The sequence below is a fragment of the Onychostruthus taczanowskii genome, unplaced genomic scaffold, assembly GCF_017590055.1.
Source record: "Onychostruthus taczanowskii isolate IOZ18803 unplaced genomic scaffold, ASM1759005v1 scaffold16, whole genome shotgun sequence".
Taxonomy (NCBI): Eukaryota; Metazoa; Chordata; class Aves; order Passeriformes; family Passeridae; genus Onychostruthus; species Onychostruthus taczanowskii.
In genome coordinates this window covers 12,086,179-12,113,114 of record NW_024498795.1, presented here as the reverse complement: position 1 = coordinate 12,113,114, position 26,936 = coordinate 12,086,179, and the positions used below count along the sequence as shown (strand labels likewise).

At 41.4% G+C, this 26,936-nt stretch overlaps 1 protein-coding gene across 3 annotated transcripts in view; it reads left to right on the top strand.

Annotated features, from left to right (window-relative positions):
- Nucleotides 1-8,896, top strand: part of AQP4 (aquaporin 4) — a 9,079-nt gene extending 183 nt beyond the window's left edge. Inside the window, exons 1-5 of one of the 3 annotated variants that reach the window (XM_041399320.1) lie at nucleotides 10-88; nucleotides 4,090-4,504; nucleotides 5,426-5,590; nucleotides 5,946-6,026; nucleotides 7,762-8,896. In XM_041399320.1, the coding sequence (XP_041255254.1) occupies nucleotides 57-88; nucleotides 4,090-4,504; nucleotides 5,426-5,590; nucleotides 5,946-6,026; nucleotides 7,762-8,040 (972 nt within the window). In that variant the 5' untranslated portion in view covers nucleotides 10-56 and the 3' untranslated portion in view covers nucleotides 8,041-8,896. Of the gene's footprint in view, nucleotides 1-9; nucleotides 89-4,089; nucleotides 4,505-5,425; nucleotides 5,591-5,945; nucleotides 6,027-7,761 lie in introns of those variants that run through there. The other 2 variants (XM_041399321.1, XM_041399319.1) reach the window with 2 other exon arrangements.
- The last annotated feature ends 18,040 nt before the right edge of the window (nucleotides 8,897-26,936 follow it).

Sequence of the window (26,936 nt, the reverse complement as noted above, 5' to 3'; positions counted from 1 at the left end):
CCCCGGCCCCGGCCCCCGCCCCGGTCCCGCCGCTCACCCGCGCCCGCCGGGGAGGCATGAGCGACGGAGCGGCCGCTCCGCGCCGCGGGTGAGTGCGCGGCCCTGCGCGGGGGAGGGAGGGGAGGCAGGACACAGTCAGGGGACAGGCAGGACACAGGCAGGAGACAGTCAGGGGACAGGCAGGCGGACGGGGACAGCCCCCCAAACCGAAGATGAGTTTACGGGAAAGCTTGGGCGCGGGGCGTGCGCGGCCGCGGGATGGGACTGCCCGGCCCCGGCAGGAGCGCGCAGCCAGGTGCAGGGCTCCGCGCTGTTGCCTTTCTCCTCCTGCGTTTTGCACCGAGGGATGGCAGCCAGGCAGCAACTCCCCCTTCCCAAAGGCACTATCGCAGCCTGTCGGTCGCTCTGGAGTTTTAACATCAGAGGTGCGAAGGGTGCAGAGAGAAGCAAAGTCACAATCTCTTTCCACTTGTTAAAACTCCCTTGTCCACTTGCGGTTCTGCAATAGAGAGTCGTGTGTGGAGAAAGCCCAGGTACCGCACAGCGAAAAAGTTGCGGTACTGGGCTCCTAAGACTCCCCATCTCCTGTGGGTATCCATGCCAGTCGCTCATCTAACAGCTTTTTGGGAAATGAGGCAAAATGATTACAAGCAAGCCCTGCGACCGTGCATTGCTTTTGCAACAGTGGCGTGTCGCCCTCCTCCCTCAAAGTTGGCCGGGAGGTGCCCGATGTCCATTTGAGCTGCAGCCGGCGGTGCAAGCTCAGGTCGGGCAGCGTGCGAGTTTGCTGCGGAGATGCCACTGTAAATAGCCACTGCATGCACAGAACTCATGTGTGACAGCAGTGTCGTGTGGAGTGGCTGGCCACAAGCCTGCATCCAGGATGTGTGCTCTGCTCCTTGAAATTATATTAGTAAGAAAATGAAGAATTTTTAAAATACTGTTTGACTTTCGTAGCGAAACCTTTGTTATGATTTACATTGTTATGGTTTTGAAGCCATAATCATGCCTGAAACCCTGCTGGCAACATGATCTGCAAAACCCACCTTGCATCCTATCAGACACAATTTACTGTGTGATCTTGTAACCCAGACCAGTGAATTTCCAGTGTGCCCACCTGTGAAATTAATGTGTGACCATCACATTAAAGTGGTTTTCTGTTGTATTTTGAATTTATCTAAAGAAAATGTGAACAACAACTACTCAAAAAAAAAAAAAATCTGTTTTGCAACTTTGATGGCAAATCTTAGCTGCTGAGAGGTCCCATTTCAGTTTCAGACCTGTCACAGCCATCACTCTGTCTCATCTCCAGCCTTTAAATTTAACTGCATGCTGAACAAATAGTGGATGTTCAAGATGTTTTTGATTTCTAAGTTGCTGATTGCCTTTGAATTTAAGTGAAAACATGGGCTCAGGGCTCAAACACAGTATTAGGCTGTTATTAACATTTATAGGGGGTTTTGCTGTAGGGAGGACAGGTGTGCAGTTTAGGAGAAAAATTTGGCCCTCACAGCTGAGCATTTTGCTTGGTGTTGAAATCATAGAAAAACAGACTACTTCAAAAAAAAAAAAAGTATGGATTAAAAATAGATGTTTAGGTCATTAACTGTAAATATGGCTGACAGACTTCTATGTAGCATGACATTCCAGAAAAACAAAAACTTAGGTTGATGAGCCAGCTTTTGTGTTTGAAGCATTTGGCTTGCATGCAGCATTTATGCATTTTCAGAGCTGCAAGTAATATTGACTGAATTGACTGCATGTGCTCTCAGCTGGAGAAACAATATGAGATCTGTCCTTCATAAGTGGTAGCCTCCTTCTAGTCAGCAGTCCAGGAGAAGGTGTGATCTTCTACATGCACATGCACACACACACTCATTCTTAAGGTGATTTTCCAAGATGTTCCACAACTAGTGAGAAGCCATGATCTTAATGCCAAATACAAACACCTTTTTCTGTCCACTTTCTGGGATGAAGTTGTGTAGTTCATTTGCTGATCTCACTGTTTCTGAGTATAGAAAGAGAGGCACATTTGAACAAAGACATCAGGAGTCACCATGATCCATAAACCTACATTCCCCCCATAGTGCCCTTGGTGGCTGGAAATTTTTCAAAACTCTTGAATGTAACACCAGGGAAATCCAGGTTCCATCCCAGCTGAGCTGAGGGATAAAAGAGTAGCTGAGTGCTGCTTCCCTTGTCTGTGCACCCAGGTCCCAGGTTTCTTTTCCAGGGGCTTCACAATATGTGTCATCCCTGTGTTCACCTGGAACATGCCCAGGGAGCTGGGAAAATGAGCTTTTCTCAGTATGGATATAGCACCTATACCTTACTCAGGTCACTAAGAGAAATTATTAGTGAGGAAGCGGTAAGGGAATCAGAGGTAAACCTTTAAGTTTCAGTGTGAATCTGGGCACAGGGTTCAAAGGTAAGAACAGCCAAATACCTGTGAGCTTCAGCTTTGAGGGAGGCAATGATTTTGGGTTCATTTTGTACAAAAAGTCTGGTCTGGATGGTTGGTCATTAACTGACTGTTAATATGAGATCTTACAAAAACATCTTTCCATTTATCTTGAGTTTGGCTTAAAATCAGAAGATTTGGGGTATTATTTTATTCTTTTTTGAGGTTCTGGCTTCACTTCTCTAGAAGAACAAGTCTCATTCAAGTGTCTCAGATCCCTTCATAAGCACTTGACAAGGGCCATTTTTAGGAGAGAATGTAATTGTTCTCATCTGAGAGTCTAGAGGACTGAGATAGGGCTCAAAAGGCCTATCCAAAATGCCGAGTAAATTAGCATAGGAAATGAGTCAGGGAAACAACTTATTTGCTCCAGTCACAGCATTAAATTGCTTTTCCCTTACTCACTGGAACTGTTAAGAAATTCATGGGCCATTCCTCTTGCAATGACTTGAAAAGGGCAGACATGCCTTTTATTCTTCTTTCTGATGTAACTGGTATTAAATATGCATTGTAGCTCTGTTACCATAGATAACTGAGCATAAATTCATCCATCTTCCACTTGAAATTCTGTTCCCAAATGTAGCAGCTAAATATTCTTCTTTTTGTTTTCTACTTTTTGGATGGGTCGGATGTTTCTTGCTTTTGTTTTTAGAGAAGAATCTTTTCAGCATTCCTTAGAAACTAATTAAAATGCTTCCCTTTTGGCTTATTCTCTAATTTATTAATACCACAAATAACTTTTCTTTGGTGACCCACTTTCATAGGTATCTGAAAATCTAGCAAAATTGTAACTCGTCAGGAAGGCGATGTAGACTAATAAATAGCATCTCCAGACAGGAAGAAAAGCCAAGACACTTCTTTCTTTGCCATGCAGAGTTTTACACACCACACATGCAGAAAATATTGCTCTATTCCCCAGCTCAATTGGCGCCATTAGCCCAAAAGAAAGCACTTTATTGATTACACGATTGATTTAAAGGTCAGAATGTAGGATTGCATCTATTCTCCTGCCTGAATCCAATTTCCACCCACTATCCATAGTGAAGAAACTGCTCTTTGCATAAATATAAATTGAAATACTGGTCTGTGTGAGTGTTCAAGCAAATAAACTTTCTCTTCTAGCTCCAAGGGCAACTCCCCAACACTACGCTGTCATCAAAACCACTAGGCTTTGACTAAGATACTGCTTTTTATTGAATTATGTTACCTACTTTGTGAAAATTACAGATTTGCGTAGAAAAAGAGGATACTCACTGATTTAATGAACATGATGATCAACAGGCCACTGGAAGTGGTAGAGCTATACAGCCTCTCAATCAGAGGGCAGCTAGCATAGAAGAGTACACTTAATTTCATGGTCATTTTAAAATACACAGATGTTGCTTTATACTAGTTGAAATTATACAGAGTTATCACAAGGAGTGATTAATTACCCTGTGTCCTGCAGACACTCCAACATTGGGCATGTTTTAAGGGCAGTCTGCTCTAAGAGTGTGGTCTGTGGTTATCCAGCCCAAGGATACTCAGTGTTGCCACCTTCTCTCCAAAGTCTACTGAAGAGCAACCCCTAACAGGAGAGTGTAAGGTTTATTTGGTGACTTCTGATGAAGATTTGCTTTCCTTTTCAGTAAGTGTGGACGTCTGTGTAAGTGTGAGAGAATTATGGTGGCATTTAAAGGAGTCTGGACTCAGCCCTTCTGGAAAGCCGTTTCGGCAGAATTTTTGGCCATGCTCATTTTTGTCCTCCTCAGCCTCGGCTCCACGATCAACTGGGGTGGAGCAGAGAAGCCGCTGCCTGTGGACATGGTCCTCATATCCCTCTGCTTTGGACTCAGCATTGCCACCATGGTGCAGTGCTTTGGACACATCAGCGGAGGCCACATCAACCCTGCTGTGACCGTGGCCATGGTCTGCACGAGGAAGATCAGCCTTGCCAAGTCCGTCTTCTACATTCTTGCCCAGTGCCTGGGAGCCATCGTGGGCGCGGGCATCCTTTACCTCGTCACACCGCCCAGCGTGGTGGGAGGCCTGGGCGTCACTGCGGTAATCATCACTTCTCCTCTGCCTCTTCAACTAGGCTAGCTCAGACCCTGAGAAAGTAGAATCAGTGTCACACAGAATGAGGAGAGCTCAGGTACAGATTTTAACAGCTTGCTGGTTTACTTACAGTATCCAGACAGACTCCTTAGAATGAGTTTATGCACTGTAATAGCTATAGCTGATCTTTTTATAGAAGCTCTCTTTCCTAGAACTTCCCCAAATCTGATGACAGCAGGTAATGTTAATTTACATACAAAATTTAAATAATATATGCATGAAATGCCATTTTTATATGGTCTGGGGAGGGGGGAAATTAATTCCCTGCTATTATGATGGAGATTGAAAAAACATCAATTTAAAATGACATACTTTTGAAATAGATTGTGGCTTAGATTTCAGCTTTGTTCTAAACTAATAAGGAATGCCATCAGTTAGCCCTGTTGCAGGACTTATTAAAAATGCACTTGAGCCGCACACTGCTTAATTTTTAATTGAAATTTAAATTAATTAAGTCAGGGCTAATTAATGAATTTATAATTGAATAGTAAATTACAGTGCTCCCAAGGAAAAAAAAATTGGTGAAAGGGAAGTGCAGCATTTGCAAATCCCTGTGTAAAAATAAACTATACTTCTGCAGTCTAACTTTGAAGCTTCAGTTGGATGTTACTGTTAAGCCTTCTTTTCTGAGTCCAGTACTGATTTTCCATGTTTCTCAAAATCAAAAACCAGTTTAAAGTAAAAAAAAAAAAAAAAAGGGAGAAGAGTGAAGAGGGGGGAATCTGTACCTTTAAAAGTTTGTTGTTGTATTTCACTTTGTACTATTTAGAAATAGCATTCATAGAAATACAATTTGTGGATGTAATGGCTTTCTGATGTACAAAATCACTTTTTCTTCATGTCTGGTGTTTCTTTGCCTTCTTCCAGGTACACAGAGATCTTTCTGCTGGGCATGGACTCCTGGTGGAATTGATAATTACATTCCAGCTGGTTTTTACTATTTTTGCTAGCTGTGATTCAAAACGAAGCGATGTCACTGGTTCGGTAGCTTTAGCAATTGGATTTTCTGTTGCAATTGGACATTTATTTGCTGTAAGTTAATTGTTTTTCTTTAAAAAAATAGATCACTTTACCCTTTATGACTACTTCAGAAGTAAATGGAAACTTTTGTGACCTTTAGAGCAATTACAGCTATATAGCTGCTGTATTCTTTATGGTCTATGCCAAAGCCCTTTGGAGTCTCAGTAGTGTCTCCTTGGGTAGGGTGTTGCACCAGAACTTTTCTGGCTGTTCATGTGATGACTTTTTTTAACTTTGTGTTAAGACTCAGGAGAGTGATGGTATCTGTTGTAAAGAGGAGGAGCTGTACAAAACCAGGGTGTCCCATAGAAATCGAATCACTACCTTCCAGATTTTAATAACAGGCAACATTTTCTCTCTGCTTTAGATCAATTACACCGGTGCCAGCATGAACCCAGCTCGATCATTCGGACCTGCTGTCATTATGGGCAGATGGGAAAACCAATGGGTAACTCTCCTTTCATACTTCCTTCATCATAGTGACAGTGGTCAGGATTTTTTATACATCATTTCAGTTCTCTCTCCCTGTGCATCCCATAGGGACCATCCACAAGGAAGACAGGCACTGACCTGCCCCAAGCTTAGGCATCATCATGCTCCTCACCCAGCATGCAGCATGTTGGAATAGCATCTTACTATTCAGGGGCCATTTTGTGGAGGTAGTAGCTGAGGTAGAAAAGAAATCATACAAAAAGTTCAAAACAAAAACAAACAAAAAAAAAGCAACCCAAGGAGACTGAAAGAATTGAACTGCTGGAAAGAAAAATCCTCCAAGGAAGATTGCAAACCCCACTAGTCCTGCTGGTGAGGAGCTCTGGAAGTAATTCTGTCAGCTTCACATTTCACCTGGTTCTGCAGCAAACTGGGGCAGATGTATAAAATGAGAACAGGGACCCTCTGTGATTTGGTTCCTGGGGGAGAACCTGCCTCGGCAAATGCCTGCAGTGAGAGATTAAGAGGTTGCAGTCTGGTATTTGCAGACCAGGCCAGATGTTACCTGCTTCAGTTTGAAAGTGTCAGCTTAGCCAGGAGCAGTTGCACAGGAAACAATGTTATAAGCAGGCTGTGAATGATGCAGTAAATTTCTATAGCATCCAACAATCCAACTTACAAAAAAACATTTCATATTTTATAAGGGAGAGATGGATCACAGCTTAGCCTCACCTAATTATAGAGAGGGAAATCACTTCTAGAGACACTTTCAGTGCTGACTGGAAGATCTGCATATTACAGTGCATGTAAGGATTTTCTTGATTTTTAAAGTATGAAGCCCACATTGCTCCCACTGCAGCTAAGAATAGAAATAGCATTGTCTTCAGGCCCTAAGGCTTCAATTCTGCAAACACGATACCATGTGTAACTTTGTTCCCAAGAGTTATCCTATTGAGGCAGATTTACCCAGTTATCAGTGAATGGCTTGCTCATATGAAAAACTGCTGTAGTTTTTCACAAGATTAATTATCCATACTCTGAAGAAGCCTGTAATTTATAACTAAAGCTATAAACAATAAACAAATGCACCAAGGAGGAACTTGCAGGAGAAGCTTAGTTGCTGTCCTGGCCACTTGGAAAGACAGCCTTTTCTCCTCCTCCAGAGCAGTGACATTGGCATACCATTGACAGGAGCCTGTGGGCTTCGGCACCTACTAATGTTACTGCACTGCTGCCTGTCATGATGAAATAGATAGGTACCTGCAAAGTTGTGTTATGTCCATTGTATTTGTTTATTTAAATTAGATTATCAGACTGCCTGTTGTGGTTGACTGCCTGTTGTATTCTGTAGGATTAAATGCCAGATTTGAACTATTTTGGAAACATAAGTCTGAAATACCAAAGCAGAACTCTTTGTGTGTACACTAGGAAGGGCCTTTGTGTGTACGCTAGGAAGGGCTTTTTTACCTTGAAAGTTCATTGTCATCTTGGTTCAAAATGCAGAAAGAAAATCACTTTTCTACATCAATGTTTCCTTTGTGTGCCTTCTTGCAAAGAGTCCGTATTTGTGGTCGGCAGCTGGCAGTGGGCAATCAAAAGTTTAGAAGAGGCCTCCTGTGAAGAGACAGATCAATAAGACTTGACAAAATTCTTTCACTTCAGAGAGGTGGGCCTGCTTGTCAGCCTTCTTATCACTGTTTAAATTTAAAAGCTTAATGCCTGGGAGTTTTTTCCCACCTCTTTTTTTGCAGGTGTACTGGGTGGGACCAATAATCGGAGCCGTCCTTGCCGGTGCTCTGTACGAGTACGTCTATTGCCCAGACGTTGAACTCAAGCGCCGCTTCAAAGACGTCTTTGGTAAAGCTACCCAGCCGTCCAAGGGCAAGTACATTGAGGTGGATGACAACAGGAGCCACGTAGAGACCGATGACCTGATCCTGAAGCCTGGCATAGTTCATGTGATTGATATCGACAGGGGTGAGGACAAGAAGGGAAGAGATCCATCCAGCGAGGTGTTGTCTTCCGTATGACTAGCAAGAAGCACTGAAAGCAGAGAGCAGCCTGCTAGCACGTCCACAGATATCCTTCCACCCATTAAAGAAACAGATCTCCTCTAGGCTGAGCACCTTCCACTTCTTGAAAGGTATGGTGTGGGCACATGCATGGAGTGGTGTCACCAAACCATACACCTGCTCAGTTGGAAGATTAGGACTTTGCTGTAATTAGGATTCCCCATCTATTATTCCAAATTTAGACTTGTTTCTAGTATTTTCCTTTCCTTCTTTCTGGAGCAACCCCAAAGTCAAAAAAAAAAAAAAGAGATGAAAGCATTCTCCTTTAATAAAGCAGTCAATAATGAGATAAAGATAGAGATGTGTAACATCCAGATTGACAGTTAAGACATACCAGGAAATGCCTATAGACATGAAGACCTACTTATCAGATTGTTCTTCTGACACTTAATTGGCTGTTGTCAGCACCGATTATAACATCTTACCCATTAAGCCTTCTCTGTGAGGTTCAGAGACAGCACCAGCACTATTTAAGAGTTTTATCCACAGTCAAGCAAAGGAGTATTGTTTCCACTCATGTACATCACTATTGCCTTGCAGACTACCTCTGAAAAAAATGATACTTTAACAGGCTTTTAAGAAAAAATTCTATCAACCCATCAAATTTCACTCATGTGATTCACTGTATAAATACATTACCTTCATCCCCAAGAGTAAATATGCTGAAATGGAATGTTGAAGTGTAGGGTAATAAGGCTGCTAAGCATTTGATTGTATTTCATGCTCCCTCTTGTCATTGTCTATCTGGTGAAACATTCTCCTGGGGTTTGACTATTGACCATTCAGTGTTAGCAGACTCTCAAGGTCATGCAAAGAGTATAAAGGCTTTCCTGTTACTTAATAACTTAAATAAGAGATATCAGAAGAAAAGAAGGCATATCTGTTTTCAGTGCACTTGTTTGAATACACATTTCTGTGCTAATTTATGTAAACTAAAGGTTTAAATTACTTACCTATTTTCTTACAAGATGGTTGGAGATAGTGTTTTTTTAATTTATTAGTAATGTTAGGGGGGGTTTAACTTTTAACTGTATTGAGACACTGATTGGGAAATATTTTTTTATAACAGAAGATAAAAATATGACTGCTTCTGGCTTTTTGTTGTAACTGATGCCTAACTATTTGAACAGGTTCCCTGCTTGTTCCAGTGTTCATATAGTCATAAACTACACCTCTGGCAAAGGTTTCTTTATCTATTGTTAGGAAAAGGTTCTAGTGCTTGCAGGGTGTTTTAGGGGCAAAAGGACATGAAATATGTTTGGTAAACAGTCTTTCTCCTATAGAGCGTTTTTCCAGACAAAATCACCACAGCAGAACATTTCTGTAAAGCTGTTACTGACTTACTGCTTTTGTTTCTGATCAGTGGTTTTGAGTTTTACAATATGCAGCTGCAGAGCAGTCAGGAGTGTGGTATTATTACCGTAATTATATAGTTTTTATTTTTAAATTGAAAACCTATCCCTGCTTATTTAGCAATAAGAGAGGAAAAAAAGTATTAGTCCTGACTGTGGGCTGTATCGGCCTCATCTGTTCTTTGACATACTCTACATACAATCTTTATTACAGGGATTTAGATGTTTCTAATGAGATAATAAACCACTACAACTCTCAAATCAGTGCACTATGATCCAAGGGCAATTCTAGTATCCCAGCTTGCAGCCTGGTATAGTCCCAGCATGGCCTTTTATAAATTCCACATTTTTCTTGTCTTAGTCCCTGTTAGTGTGGTGCAAGTTCCCTGCACTGAGCATGAGATTCATGACTCCTTCATGCATTTGCAATTGGGCTTGGCTGGGGACCTGCAATGGACAATGTCAAATTGCAGATAAGAGCTCCTTCCCACAGCAAGGACTAAGTCTCCCAAGGGAAAGGCAGCACAGGTGTCATGTTAGACCTCTGCTCAGATGGGTAAATACCATGATAAAAAGATTCAGTGGGAAAGATCAAAACATGTTGGGGGTTTGTCTAGGCAGTTAGTTGGGCTTTTTTTTTTTTTTTTTTTTTTTTTTTACATAGTTCCAGTCTGTATTTGTTAAAGGGACATTTTTGTTAAACCTTTTGCATGGCTTAAAAAGGTAAAGAGTAATACACATAAAATTGGTGGATTTTTAAGCAAAGGTTTGCATTTTTTGTACTTAAAGACACTCCTTAATTTGTGAATTTTGCATGGTACTGTGTTATTTAAATAAGAAGCTGTGATTTGCTTTATGCTTAAGGGTCCTTTACACAAATGGCTTGATGTGTGTTTTCCTCACCCAGCCTAATTCTGCTGCTGAGGTGAGCATAATGTGAGCATAGCACCAGCCACCTCTGCTAGGAGGATCTTTTTCCTGAAACACTCAGAATCAGCAGAGCTCCTTATTGAGGATAAGATCCTGACACTTCTGAAAAGATCAGGGAAAAGAAGGGATGGTAAAATAGAGGCCAGCAGGCAGTAAAGGTTGATGCCATGCTATTAGGCACTAGCAGGTAAGCAATGTGTGGTAGGTCTGCTCCTGATCCCACAGATTAAAACTTGTGGAGGAGTTTGCCATTGACTACAGTGGAAATAATCCTGAGCTTTTTTGGGGCATGATGGCTTCTCTCACACACTTCACTGTGTTTTTTCTAAAATCCAAGGCTTTCAGCAATATGCTTAATTTTGGAAGAAGATACATTAGACTTGAGGTTTATGACCCACCCTAAAGTAAATCCTTAGCAGTGGCTGTAATCACAGGTGGCTCTGCCCCACCACATTCATATAAGGGAACATCACTCTTCAGCATCTATTAGGACTTAGTTTACCACAGGGACATGTGCTCTCTGAGCTGTCTTGCAATGGTATCGTCACTGTACAATAGTCATGCTTGGTTAAATAATAGACTAGCATGACCTTTTTATGGATTCAAGACACTTTTGCTTTAGTATTTTTTTAAACATGTACTTTGATGCTGTTGGAGTGAGATTTGTGTTCTAAAGCTCTTCAGCTCTATACTACACCTCATAACATACTTGATGTCCTCTTAAAACGTTTATTGGTTTTGGTGGGAAATGTTTTTGTATATGATTGTGGATGAAAATCACGGGAAGGCTGGTAGGTCTGTCATCATTTTGGGGCCCCAAAAAATAGGATGAGTCTCATTCCTCCATGATAGCACGATTGTTTTCAATGTTATATTTGCACTTTAAAAAGCACCTTCATAATATTAAATCACTGGGTTTCAGAAAAGAAAGCATGGAAGCCAAGGGTGGTTCCATTGAAGCATGCAAATACCTTTTAGGTTGTGTATACTCTGAGGAGTTCATCACCCAAATTCTAGCTATTCTCAGGAAAAAAAAATAAGAAGAAACCCTGCAGCATTTAAGTTGTCATGATAACCCTTCTGTTGAAGTGTTCCACTTTCAGTGGAAGTAGGAGTGAGATTCATCTCATGCCATGTTTAGGTTTGTCACATGTATTTGCGTATCAGCTTTTCAAAATGTGCTTTATTTCTAGTTATTAGTAATTACCACAGTATGTGATTAGAAAGCTAGATGGCCATCTACCTTTCTAGTGCCTGATGGCAGAGCAGCTGTGCTGTGCTCTGAAACATCTTATCTGCTGGCTGTGAAACACATTCAGGATATTATGCACCATCCAATATTTTTAATCTTATTAAAATGTGTGAGAATTTACATTGTGAGCCTTGCTTTTCAAGGTGAGAGGTGAAAACACCATGCACAATTTTTTGTATCTCAGTTCAGCCTGTGTGTATCTGAGTTTCTCAAGGACTTTCTGAATAGATAATACGTAAATATAGACTGAAGTATTTGCTACCCACTTACATGATCTAAGTCATCCATTACAGTCTGAAATTTAGGACAAATGAGGTAAAGCAAACTGTGTATATGGGTTTTTCCAGAAGACTGCTTGTTGTTTAAGTGCTTAGTCACCATGATATCAGAACTAATGTAATAGAACTTAAAAATTCCATATGTAATATTTGGAATAATCTACTGAAAAATTCACTATAAAATAATACATGATTATCTGTTTCCCACATGTATTCTACTATATCTCACACTACTGTTGCAAATAAACGTGTCCAAAAAAAAAGGTGTCTTGTTATCATTGGAAAGATTTCATGATCCTAAAGCTCAGGACTGAAATATAAGGAAAAACCCCGAATCCAGCCCATAGAACATGTCTAAGAGGAGTCTGGAAATGTATGCAACAGAGAATGAATGATTGACTGTGGAAAATTATTAATCAGAGAAGAAAGCTGCTTGTGCAAATGATTTAGTATTTTTAAGGAAGTGAGCTAAACCAATTATACCAAAAATTATGCTGGTGTGCTGTCATGGTTTAAGCCCAGCTGGGAACTAAGCACCACACAGCCACTCGCTCACCTTCCCCACTCCTAGCCCAGTGAAATGGGGAGGAGAATCAAAACTGAAACTTGTATGTTGAGATAAGAGCAGTTTAATAAACCCAAAACATCAGTGTGTTATCAACATTATTCTCATGCCAAATCCAAAAACACAACACTGTACCAGCTACTGAGAAGAAATTAACTCTATCCCAGCTGAAACCAGGTCATGTATGTACATCACTGACTTTGCCAAATGGATTAAAAACTCATAGGACTAGTGGAGAGCCAAGGATTTGAAAAGTGATAGAAATTATACTGGCACTTCAGACCCCTTTCAGTAAAACACAGCTTGTGAGACCAAGCTCCCATGACAATCTTCAGCAATGGAAATCAGATCCTGTGGCATTTACATTTCTAGTTGTCTAGCTCTTTGCTTAGAATGCAAAGTTTAGCTCCTATGACATTAATGGAGGTAAATTAGGATCCTGGAAATGACTAATATGAGTACACGTCGCCTGGGATAGCTTCTAAGCAGTGCTTCAGCTCTTGCCTTCAGCTTCTTCAAGCTCCAGAGGCGCTTCCCAAGAGGTTTAGGGGAGTGTGTATGTTGCATATGACTTAATAAACACATGGTTTGTACCTTTCTGAAACAGGTTCCCAAGGGAATTGAGGCGGAACTAGTAAAATTATTTTGGTGTCACAATCACACGAGGAAGGAGCCATTCTGACATTTTGAAACAAGCACAAAATAGGAATATGGGTGTCTGGAGAGTTACAAAGACAAACACAGTGATGGAGCTGTCTGAAGTGTTAAGATGAAGGGTCCTGGGAAGAACACAAAAGCAACCACGTGGGCAAGGGAGATCTTTGTAGTATACCTCTTAACCTGGGGATTACTGGCACTAAGGTATCAGTACAGAATTAAAACATAGTCCTCATTGTATGAGGATGTGGGTGAAGCTTTTAGATCTCATCTGAGCCTTTTTTTGATCCCATGGAGAGACTGAGCTGTGCTGGGTGACTAATGTCCTTACTCCAGGCTTCAGTGGTGACACTGGCTTCAGCAGCAACAGTTACAAACAGCAACTGTGACCCAGTCATCTGCTTAAAGAGAGAATTTAGAGAGTAGATATTTCCAATATCAGCTTCCTTTTAAACCTCATTTGGCTTTAGACTCCTTTATCAGTTGTAGATTGTAGTGTATTGCAAACGTTATGCACTGCTTTATTTGTATCAGACTGATAACTGTTATCTTGGCTATTAATTTCTTTTGACTTTTCTTGCCTTTTAGAAAAACAATCCTTTTACAAGTACAAGAGCTGTGGCATAATCTGACAAAAACAAAAGCTATCATAATGTTCTTTGGAAAGGCAAAAGGAGCTTGTATTATTTGTCTCTCACCTTGCCATGTGGCATGGGGAGAGGCAGAGGTTTTCTGTGGGCATGCCTGGCAAACGGATTTCCCAGCTGCTATTCTCTGCTCATGCACAGTCATGAGCTTCCTGTGATGTTTCATTCCTATTTCCCTTCTGATATGAATCTTCATAAAAATCTCTGGAATTCATGGTATGCCTAGAGTTTCTTGCTAATAGACATGTCTATTAAAATGTTCACATATGTGCACACTCCTGTGTGTGAAAGGTGCAGGGAGGCACAACGTGGCATAGCCAGTGTTTACTTCTCCCCAGCAATGGGCAAGATCAGTGGATAAAATTGTGGGAGACCAGCTGCCATTTGGGATTGCTGCATGCCCCACTGGGATCCTCATGACTTGGTCATTTATTTCCACTTTTTTCTGAGCCATATGGTTTTCAGCTTGAAATGGGGTCATGGCCGTCTCCTACTGCCACTGAGCCATTTGGGTTCTGCTGCTCTTCCTCCCAAAGTTCATTTGCAACAAGGTTTTCTTTCCCCATACTTCAACCATTTAAAAATTGATTACTTTCGACATTTTGTAACTTTCTAGCATGCAAAATATTTTACTATTGTTCCACTCTACCTTAGTGTTAATTTCATTTATTCTGTGGGAATTGTTTCATTATTTTAGAACAGCAAATCTCAGGGCATTGGAGAGTCATTTTTCCTCAAAAATTTCCTTTCATAGTTCCTAGTGATATCTCTGCTATTCTGTTCCAGTACTTAATTATTTCCATTTGCATGGTATCCCAGTGCCTAGCTGCCTTGTGGTCCCATATTCAGGCAGGAATGCATGCATATTTTGTTTTGTTTTGCCTTTCCAGCTGAATGAACTCATAAGAGATGGAATGAGATGGTTTAGTCTCTAGATCCCCCCTCTACGAGCTTCTTCAAGCTGCTACTGCCACTTTGGACTTGGGGCCACTTTTTCTAGACAGCAGCAGAATTATTACCCCAGGGGGGGAGGGGGGCATTTCATCTGCTTTGACTTGCCAGAGTTGTACAGTACATAGGGTAAATCCTGCCTTCGCTTCCAGAAGAGATGAAGTAGGTTTGCACCAGCCAAACCCAGTCTTAGACAATTGCAGTAGAGCAAACCATGTCCCAGCAAAGAAGTAATCAGTTTTGAAAAGATGGGATTTGGGCTTGTGGCCAGTCCCTGGGCTCTGATTTGCAAGAAAAACATCAATAGGAAAACTGGAACAATGACTGATTGTCCCTGTAAGTTCTGAACATATGTGCATGAATATCCAGTAAGAATAAGCCTAATGCTTCATGATTAAAGATGACAGAGCAGAGACAAAATGAACTCTGGAGATCAGGAAGACCTACATAGATGTTGGACTCTGCTGTTGTTTGCCCACAGGTATTGCTCCAGAGAAACAGCTGCACAGCATCTTCTCAGAGCTGAGTCAGACCAGCTGTACAGGGTAGGATGCACACAAACACAAATGTTTCAGACACAAGGCTTTTTTGTTTTTCTCCCTCCTTCCACAGCTGCCCAGCATACTTCAGATTTACTGGAGGCAAACATTGCTAGGGCATGAACGCAGAAGCTTTTCTAGCCTCAAGACTAAAATGTGAGAATAAAGCTTTGTGTCCTCCAACCTTTTAGCTTTGAAAAAGCCCAACAAATACCATGGGGGGAGCTTTAACAAAAGAGGTCAGAAAGTCCATCTGCATCCCTCTGCATCCTAGTCATTCCTAGAGCTACCCTCAGAGAAAAGATCCATAGGTTAATTTATCATTGTGTAAATAAAATATCCCCCAACTTCTTTTACCACTAGCCTTCCTGAGTTTAAATAAATATGCTTTGGTAGAGCAAAGCTGAAGCTTTGCTGCTATACATAGCAGCTATTGCTATTGTGTCTGAGTGGTGAGGAAAAGGTCAAGGCAAAATGATTTTATTATCCCCCCAGTAAGAAAAATTGTTCTGTGTGGTTGGGGGGCTTTAGGGGGAGAGGGCAGTTTGGTCTTCTTCTTACAACATTCTGGTTTTCTCAGGTTGTCCACATTTAGCTTTATTTTTTTCTACAGAACAATTCATTTTCTTTTTTTTTTCTTTTTTTCTTTCTTTGTCAAAAGGATGTTTTAACTTTTCTGGCTGTTTGATATGTTTGCTGTGCAGGATCTCATGGCACCCTCCATTGTATGGTCTCCTTTTCTCTATATTTCCTGCACAACTGTCCCTTCAATGAATTTAGGACCCTATGGAAACTGCAAAGGTTTTCACAATGAAGCTCCAAGCATCTCAATTTGTGATTCAAATTTTTCATTTTCATTTCAGATTGCATTTTTCTTAACAAAATATCTTAACAAAATACGCAGTTTCTATGAGCTCTCGTTCATGATATACCAAAGTTTTTCTTCTGAATTCAGCTCTCTTTAATCCATTTTCTCAACATTTTGCTAGTTATTTAGAATTTATCATTGAACCTACATATTTGAGACAATTGCCTAAATAAAACTTGTTTTTCTTATATTCCTCTCCAGTGCTGGAGTCTTGGGTGTTGGGAGGAGCCTGAAAAGTTGTCATTTTATATTCTTGCAAACACAAACTATAGTCAATAATGAAACATCTCAGGTTTCAGGGTTAACTGGGGAATGTATAATCCTCACAATATGAGGTGAAAGCCTAGACACTGAATTCCAGTTTTGCAGTTAGAGGGTGGGAAATCCCTAAGCTTTCCAGTGGCCAGAAGGAAATTCTATGGCTAAAGCAGGTTTCAAATACTGAGTTTTGTAGTTCTAAGAATGGTCAAAACTATTTTTACTATTGCATTTATATATGTGTATATATGTAATTCAGTGTTTAAATTTACATAGGTGTGCGTATTTAATGTTATATACATATCTATAAAGATATGTATATGACATTATATACACACATATGTATATAATGTAATATTTATGTATATGTGTCTGTGTGTGCACATGTAAATAATATATATAAGTATATAACCAACGGCTAGTAAGTCTTTAAGCACCATTGTTACCCCACAGATTTAATAGTAAGCTTTAACAGGAAAGATAACACAGGTACCCTGACTCCCATCTTTCTTTTCTGAGCATTGGTATTTTCTCTGTTACGAGTGTTAACTTTTCTCCAGCCAACATAAAGTGTTTATGCTGCAGATAAATCTGGAAAGAGGAAACCTTGTCTGCCCTCATGGTTGTTACACAGACAGTGTTTTCCTTGTGGTTTGATTTAACATGCAGCTATGAATGCTCTCTCTAAGTAACAAATCATTACACCTGCACGTAGTAAATTTAATACAGCTTGCTTTTGCTGAAACATTGTGGGTTTTTTCTCAGCTGCTTTGTACTTTCTTGAATGCAATCCAGGTCGGGAAGCCCTGAAGATCAGACAGTTTGTTTGCAGCCATGACAGTGGGTTTTACCAGATCCTTTTCTTCAGAATATAAGCAGAGCTAATACAGACATTTCTTTTTTACTTTTTTGAATTTTTTTTTAATCCTTCTGTCTACCTGGAGCATCTCTAGTGGTGATAAGACATTTACAAAATAACCATGGGGATTTTATTTATTTTTTTTACAGACCAAATTGTTCTAGTGAGGTTGATGCTTGAGAGGCATCTGTATAACCCAGGCATGGGGACTTATGCAGGTCAGCTATTTTTCTTGTGCAGCCCTACCTATGAACCTAAAGGAAGAGCAGTGCCAGAAATAAAATCCGGATTATATATACATTTACATTGTGGCTGTGCCTCTCCTATCCCTCCTGAATGCTGGTAGCAGGACTGCAAAAACCTGCTCAGTCATGAGGGTGAGTTTGTAGTTGATGACAGAACTCCCTCCACCTGCTCACTGGGTGCCAGCTCTCCTGCGTGGCAAGGCTACAGGGGGTTATCTGTAGTACTGAGCTGCCCTAGACCCACAAATTGGAGTTTTGGGTTGGAAGAGATTGTTAGTAAGTTTTTGGGGGGACACAGCTCCTGTTAAAAAGGAGGGAGGTTAGGTTTGTCTTGGTTTGGTTTGTTCTCTCTGTTTGGTGAAAACAAGACAATCAGATTTGGAATAACATTAGGAAAACTTTACAACTGTTGTGTGAAATCCAAAATACGAACAGTTCTGCTGTAAGATTCAGAATCAAAACATTCTCTTTTTAAATTCAGAGGAGTTTTTAATTAAAAAAACATTTTGTTTTCCTTCTTTTCTTTTTTTATCTCATGTGATTACCTGATACAATTGTGAGATCTGGAAACATCACAATCTGAGAATCCAAGGTATAAGAATACAGCCAGGCTGATGAAACACTTTACAAGTAGCAATGATGTTATACATTTGTGTTATTAGTTGTTTGTAATGATGCTGTGCTTCTGTAGCAGATGAAGCATGTGAAGTATCCCCACTAGGAATGACTTAGGGATTAAATGCTGTCAGGGGATTAGGTTGGTGATGCCTCTCACAGTACTGCAGGGGAGCTCAAAAAATCTCTGGATGGGGCTAGATCTTTTGGAAGCAGAAGTCTTGATTGGCATAATGGGAGGTGGCTTGGAAGCTGTCTCAGACAGTGGTTAACAAAAATTGCCAGAGATGCTGCAGTGGTGGTGGTGATGATGTGTTTCTGTGCAGTGTGACACTGCTAACGTAAATTCAAAGGCACTGTGGGAAAACTGTGCTAAGAATAAAATTTGTATAAAAATAGATGGTGAAATAAAGAGCATGAAAGCAGACACTTCAAAAGACATTTCACAGCAAGTAATATCTCATATTAGTAGTTTCACATGAGGAATTGCACTGTATTTTAGGGCTTTTTCTTCAATTTATCATCCTGAGTAATTTCTCAGAACACTTCTTTATAGCTTCTGTCAAATTCCAGTTGCAAACCAATCTCACAAGGGAAGCAGGACTTTATGTTGCTAATTAGTAAGGCCAACTTGAAGATGAGTTCAAAGTCCCAGATGCAACAATAAATTTCTCTCATCTCTGTTAAGAAATAGGATCTCCTTTTTCTGCTGCTCCTACTCAGTCAAACTAATATATGGAAACAATGCTGTTGTGCTGGGAGATTAAGTCAGGATTCTGTCTAGTGATAGCAAAAATAAGTTTTTCAAATTACAAGATGATGTGCTTTAAGTCCTCATTTCCAGAATTGAGGTTACCCCATTGGACTGTGCTCCATAAAGCAGTCAATCTTCTTGGAAGAAGCAAATGTCTTTAATTTTGATGCCATTGACAAAGACAAAGGCTGTGAGATCTTGAGAAGAAATTGTCAGCACGCTTCTTTTCAGCGACTGGTTTTGTCACAAGCATAGGCACAGTATACCGGACACTTCGTTCTGGATTAGCTGTCTCCCACAAAACTTGGGTAAGAGCAAATGAGGGCTCCTCAGTGAAAAGCAACCTTGGTTTAGCAGTCTATTACACTTATTTATATCAAGCTGACAGAGTTTGAAGTCATGTATTTGAAGACCATTCATGTGATCAGTCCTAGGAGCTTTGTTCAGGAGGCAGTAAAGGGGCAACATGACAGTGACACCCCGTAAGCCTTAGACTAATTCTTGAGAGTATGTCTGACCATTTCCATGCTTAGCTGGATAGAAAACCAACGTGTGCCAACAGCATGCAACGTCTGCAAGCAGCAAGCATTATCCAAGTGTCTTTAGCAGACCATGGTATAGAAAAGTGGTGCCATAATACTTGAAAGTAGGCAGTTTCATCTTCCTAACAACCAAGCTGACAACAATATACAGGAGCTGTGGCATTTCCAGCAAACAGAGATGTGACCTAACAGCGTAAACAATGCATTTAGCAAGAATTTTGTGAATTTTGCTCATTGACCTAGATGTTCATCAGTTTTTATTACTTGCAACTCTGTACCAGCAGATCAGACTGTCATCATTAGGCATTACCATAGCATGACAATCCAGAGGTCAAGGCTTCACTCTGCTACAAAGTGTGCAAGTATAACAAAGTATGATCTCTGTCACAGCAGCCTGGCACTCAAACTAGAGGTCTATTGGCTAGAAATGTGATAAATCAAACAGTCCTAGGGAGTGGAGGTGACTAAACAGTGCAGAGGCAGCACGATAACAAGGATCACATCAAGCCATGTGTTTTTTATCCTTATGCCAAGTACCATTGGAATACAAAGGTAACTTATCCTTACTCTCTGTCCTGTACCCTTATCCAAGTCACTTAGTAAGGGAAAAAATGTTGAGCATATCCAAGGAACCCCTCTATCAGAGAGAAATTTTTTCCCACCATTTATATATTATTACTTTTCTACCCTACCTACAAAAGGACTTTACTGTTCTTGCACTCAAAGGGATAGATTTGTCATAGCTTCTGCTTATTTCAATTTTCCTGAACCCTCTTTCTATTAAGCTACATAGTTTCTCTCTGTCCAGTAAGTCTGTGTCCTTCAAATCTTGTGGAGTTTTTTTTTAATATTATTTTAACCAAAGAACACCTCTTGTTCTTGGTGTACATGTTGACCCTTTCAGCCCATTGATCAATTTTCTTATTTTTGTCTGCCCTCTTGATACTGGTAGTGTCAAAATTGTTTTAGCTATGTAAGTACTGGGACACATTGCAAAATTTGCTGCTGGCAGAGTTTCTGGTTCTCATACAGTCAGTGATCTGCATCTCTTCACCCCAAGACAGGATGCCTTTGTATGCACCTGCTCTCTTCTGCTCACTTACTGCAGTACACTCTCCAAAGCAGTGCTGTGTGCTTCCTGGGTGTAATACACTTAGAGAAAAAAATTACAAATTCATCGAAACTGTGGCAAAGAATACTAACTTTAAGCAAGCTTTGAAAATTTCCCTTAAAAGCAACCCAAAGACAGGCTGCAAGGGTGAAAGGCAGGGTGGGGACAGAGAAGTCAGCAGACAAACAGACACTTGGGAAACTGCACGTTCTTCTGTACAAATACTGTACAGTCTCAGAGGGGAAGCAACTGCCACTGCTCATTCCTATGAGAGGTTTCCTGGACTGTGTGGAAACTACAGCTGCAGTGTGCCCTCTTATGGCAACACCAGTTGCTTTCTCTGTTTCACGCAAAGGTGTTGCAGGGAAGAGGCAGGGGTTGCTTTGGTGTATTTGCTGTTCTCTTTTTATTTTCCCTGAGAAAAGATATGTGAGAAGAAAATGTTGACTCTGTATGCTGTAGCATGGCTAGAAAAACAGGCTTGAACTTCTTGTCCCTAGCACCAAGCAGTGCTTCATCTGTCAAAGAAGATGAACTGGTGAACAAAAACAAGAGAAGCAAAATATCATTTGCAGACAAGACATAACTTTCACGCCAAGGTATATGTGAAGTGAAAACAGATTGGTTGGTAAAGGCACTTGATTTAATGAATAACATCTAATCAGTTGACAGAATGTTTCTGTGCTGGCTCCACTGCAGGTTCTGCACAAGTTCCTCTGCAGTGCTACTGCACTTCGAGTAAGAGTGTTGAGGAATACGTGGGCTCACAAGCTGTAGACTGAGATGGTCTGGGTAGGAGCCTGAGAAGAGAGGCCATGAACTGCCAGCGTTTGTGATAACACAGGGCATCATTGTGGGTGACACCAGCCAGGTGAATGGACACTGGGAAATGCAGGAGAGCTGGGAATTGCAGCCTTTTGGGTAACAAAGGAGATGAAAACCAGTGAGCCAGCAAGGTGGATGGACACAGAGAGGAGGGCAGGAGCCAAAGACTCAGGAGGAAGAGGAGACTTCTGGAGACTGTGAGGGTATAAACAGCCAGGGGTTCCTTGGCTGGGGATCCTCCTCAGTGGCACCAGCTCTGGCTGTTCCTGTGTTGCTGCACCATGAATAAATGGCGTTATGGAACAAGATGGAACGAGACATCTGGGACTTTGCCTTGGGAAACCTGGGGTCAAACTGGTGAGGAAACCTGGTATGAATGTGTGAGTGGGATGTGTGATGAGTCAGGTGGGGACCAGTTGGGTCACTGGACTGGAGCCTCCTGCTGTGAAGGGGCTTCAGTCCCAGCAGTGAAAATCTCTGGCATCAGGAGTGAGGTTGCTAGATAGCCACGTGAATGAGAAGCTTCCTTAACATGATGATGACTAATGTATTATTTTGTAAATTTTCTATTATTGACCTGTTTTGAATATTGTCTTCCCATGGCTTCTTCTGCCTCTACTTCTGGTACCTTGTTCTCCTTTGGTGTTTTCCCTTTGTTACTTCTCAACATCCCCACCTGCACAAGAACCTTCGAGCCCCTCCTGTTCCAATACAGCATCCCACAACTCCATTCCCGGGAGGACTCTCCTCCTCTGCTCACTGAAAATCCTTCCAGTCTCCTGGCATTTTCCAATGCACAAAATCATAGCTGAAACACTCTGGGACTCATACAGCTCATCCTTTCACATCTTTTTTATCAGAACAGCCGCATCAGTCTTGCTTCCTTGATATTGCCCCTCTGCTCACTGAATGTTTAAAAGCACACAGAAATCCCTAAGAGCTCAAGCAAAGAGTTGCAATTAGCATTAATGACTTTCACTGCAGCAACGTGGCACTGTCAAAAAAACTAAAACAGAGCAAGGGGCAAACTCTATCTTTCCCCAACGTACTCTGACCACATTTTCAATTGCAAAGCTGACCAACCTCATGTGTGTGAGGAAAAAAAAATCATTCCCCTGCCAGGCTCCTGGCTTCTCCATCAAAATAAATCCTGGCACCACATGATGGTACGTGCAATTCCTTGCCAACCACACTGCATGCTCCAAGCAAAGGCTATTCCTGGGATGACCTGTTGTCCTGGGGTGCAGGTCAGAGTTGTGCCCAGGAGCCATGCACGCACACCCTGGTATTTCTGACTGCCATGTATTTGTGTTTTTACTTTGCCTCTGGCTCTTTGCCTTTTACATTTGCTTCAGAATACCCATCCATCTTTACATTAATAAAAAAAAAAATAAAGAAGAAAACAGTCTAAACACTTTTTCTGTCAATCAGGCAGCTTCTGTTGTTGCTTATTCTGCTGCAGTTAATCTTCCTAAAACTTGTCCTTCATTTTAATAATATAATAATTAGGCAACTCCAATAACTGTGAATATTTACATTGAGATCGATAATATTTTCTACAAAAAAGATGAAGTGATCCTCAGAAAATAGAAATCAACCTTCAGGCTCGCTCTGGATTTCAACTGAATCAAACCCCACTGGAATTGTGCTAAAAAGCTATGATAAATCTATCCAAAATGTGAGTATTATTTTGGCTCTGCTTGTCTTAGAAATAAGAAGTTTAAGGTGATGCTGTCTAGACTTACACCACCTCTGCCCAGCCCCTTGGGAACACAGTTCAATGACCCTTATATGTTCTTTTTGTACTTTCTGTTTGATGATTTGGCAGGAATTTTGTAACTAAGTCAGCTTCTGTCACCAAGTTATAGTTTTCCATGTCAGAATAAATGCTTTTTCTGGTAGACAAGGAGAGAGGGTGTCAGAATAAGGCCCTTCTTATTAACCTGCACAGAAGCAGTTGAGAACTTCACTGTTTAACATAATTCCCTGGCTGCGTATTTTTGTTCTTCAAGCCTTGCATTTATTTTACTGTTTACAGCAAGGTTTGTGCTGTCAAGGAGACTGCTGGTAGGGAAGCTCTAGGAGAAAAAGAAAGGCTTCTGTGCCTATGAGATGTTTGTTCACATCCCCCCAGCTTAATACACAGCAAAAAAAAACCCTACTTCATTTAATTAGGAACACAGACCAGCAAAGGATCTCATAGGCTACAGAGCCCAGTCCTTTACTGTCTCTCATAACAATAGAATGCAATACTTTCTACCCAACACTTCGACCTTTCCTGAAGTCCTAACTTTCCTAAAGTTATAATAACCAGTTTTTCTGTAGCTGCTCCAATTGGAAGGTTGCTCCAGAGGTTACAGGTCTCAAAACCAGAAAACGTCTCAAAATGTCCAGCCTGAATTAATCCGTGGCTAGTTTACACTCACCTGTGCTTTACAAACAGACCTTGGTTTACAATACCTCTTCCTTCTATTTCACTGTACCCTGCTCATCCTTCTCAATGGAATTCCTTCTTCATCTTTGAGTCCTGCTCTTGGATGCCTTCCCCCTTGCCCTGCCCCTATCCTGGTTGCCTCTGGGGGCCATCAGTCCCACATGAAGCACAGCCCTTCACCCTCTCCTTCCCTGGCACTGGACCTGTGTGACAGCCACAGGTGACCCCAGCCATGAAAGGAAGGGTGTGTGTCTCAGCAGGGAGCTCATCACTCTGCTCTTGTCTCTGTGTCAGTGGCTCTCAATGAGCGTTGCTTGGTTTCCTTAACTGCATTTGCCTCTTAGCTGCATTTGCTTTCATTCTTCCCTTCTTGTTTTAACACACATAGAAAATGAAGGTGTGAACACTCTTACTTGAATCATTACCTCAAGGCTTCTGTTTTTCTTCCTCAGCTTCCCCTCCAGCAGTCCCCAAAATAAAAGAATAAATTCTAAAAGGATAAAATAATATAGACCTGTGCAAGGAACAGGAAAAACTCCCACCCAAATGAATGCCAAGAGCTGCCAATTCTAGTCTCTTGATTTTTGCTTTCAAGGCTGGGAAACTCTCCATATATCTGCAGGGATATAAATGAGCTGATACTGGATAACACTCAAATGTTCTGTGGGAGCTGGCGTACATTTTGCAGAATATGTGTAGACGAAATAAAGTCTATGAAAGGGCTTTATCCAAAATTGAAAGCAAGCTCCTACCTCTTGTTAGTAAAAGCATGGAGAAAACCATCCTTTGAAATGCTCAACTTACACAGAAGAAAGCAGAGAAAATTAGGGCCAAATGGCATTTGAAATTCTACCAAGGTGGGAGTACACAGTGAGGATGCTTGGACGTCATGGTTGAGGCAAAGCACTGCATTGTCTCCACTTCTTCACTCATTCTCACCACTGTCATGTTCCCAGGGAGATCTTTGTGTCAACAGCCACAGCATCTTTCCCTCTGGAGAACATGACAGTTATTCAGAGTCCTGTCCCAGAGAGGTGATGTCTCCTGTAATCAAACCTGTGTGGTGGGATGATGCCTGACAAACTTCACCAAATTTTGCAGTTTTATTTTTATTTTTCCTAGAAGCAGTCTATGTGCTTTCACAACTAGTGAAGCCTGGAGCGTGCCTCTCCATGTGTGTCCCACTTGGGTATGCTCTTTTCAAGCAAGGATCTGCTTTCCCCCAAAGACATTTTGCTGTGAAAATCATATTATAATGAATCTGAGTTCATTCATGATGCTGACAATGATAATTTATCTGAGGTTACCTAAAAATTTCATTCATTTTAGTAATGAAGTCTATGGATTTGAAGACTATGTCATCTGCAGTGACATGTCAATAAAAATGGAAATCCAAAAATTTATTTCAGTAGAGAGAAAGAAGCAAGCAAGCAAGCAAGCAAGCATGCTGTCTTTCAGGAATATATTTAAGTATATTTGAAAATTTCTAGATTTCTAAATAGGCTCAGTAAGATTTCTCATATAAGAGAATAAGAGAAAAATACCCTGCTGTGATGGACATATAAGTCTGATTATGTCCACAATGAATAGGAATTGATTTTCTTAAGCAGGGCGGGAAGGGGGAATGTCAGGAAACAGTAGTTTCTTATGTTTAAATTCTGGAACTATCACTCTAGGCAAGTTGTCAGATTTCCAGCATCAACCAGGAATTGTATTATAACCTATCATCCACTACAACAGCTGTTGTATTTAAAGCACCCTCCATTTTATTGGTTCAGCAGTTAAAAGCAAAGAGACCAAGATTTTAAGAAAGTGTGTGGCACAAATTTTCTGTGGGTAAAAAAGGGAGTATGGAGGCTTCACAGCATCCCATTAGCACTGCCTAGTGAAACTGCCTCTCTTGACAAGGGAGAGATGAGGCCAACTGCAGTTCCTCCACCTTTCCTCCATCTCTTTCCTGGCTGCCCCAGCAGAGGGACACAGCAGCAAATTTTAAATGAGCCAAATCGGATGATGAGACAGACTAACAGCAGCACTGTTGTGAATTTATTCCACTGCAAACAGCTGATCCTGATTCAAGAATAAAGTTATTTAAATCTTGCTTACAGGTCCTTACATAATTCTTCCAAGTGCAGCACAGCTGCACGGTCTGGTTTAGGTCTGTGAAGGGGTGGATGAAGCACGTGGTGCACCGCTGGTGATGACCAGCAGCCTCCTCTCTGCAGATCATTAGTTGGGGTGGATCATGCCATGCATTTGCCCTCCTTCAAATGCAGTCCTGGGCAAGAACATTCATACCCCCCATGTTTCCAGATGTGACCTGCTGCCTGCACGTCTTTCCAAGCACATCTTTCTCAGTGGCTCTGGACAGAAAATGTCCACAAATGGAGTGCTGGTGGGCACTGTGGGTTTGCTCTCCACGCACAGACTCTGAGCAGGCACTGCATCTGTGTAACATTTTGTAGAACATAAATGCAGAGGCCTTTTCCAGTGGTAGAAAGGGATAAGAAATGTATCTTCAGGGTACAACAGTACCCACCATCCCACAGAGGACAGAATAGGGTGTGTGGGACACCCATGTCTCTGCAATCATGCTTCCAGTGGCTCTAAATCTCCATTTTAATTGCTCACAACACCATAAGGTGGATGTTGAAAATAAGTTACATTAATTAAATAGTGGTAGGTAAAAACAGCTACAGAAGAGGAGACTAGAAGCTAATGCTTGGAAGGACTCAATGTACAAGACTCTGCCCAGCACTTTGAGATTAAAAGAAAACTTCACCTGTCCTCTTCCAGCCACATAGTAATGTCAATTAGAAGTGCAGGGGTAAGTGGAGATTTATGGTGTGTGAGCCCCATGGGGTGACCTGCATGAGTGGCACTGCACCCACTCTGTCGCTGGCAGGGTACCCTCTCACCCGGCCTCCTCCCTAAGGGCTGGCTAAGTGGTGCTTCATGTGTCTCTCTAGTCTTGTGTGAAAAACCCCAAGAGCTTATAGGGAGCTTTCAAGGGAAATGGGGTCCCCGGGCTCATGCAAGCCTGCACAGCTGGGGAGGATGGAAAGCCATTTCTCACCTCTCCTGCCATCCTGAATTATTGTCTGTGCTATCCTTTTGCTTTCTCACAGGGAATAGAGACCACCAGGAAACACGTTTAAAAATCATCTGTGGC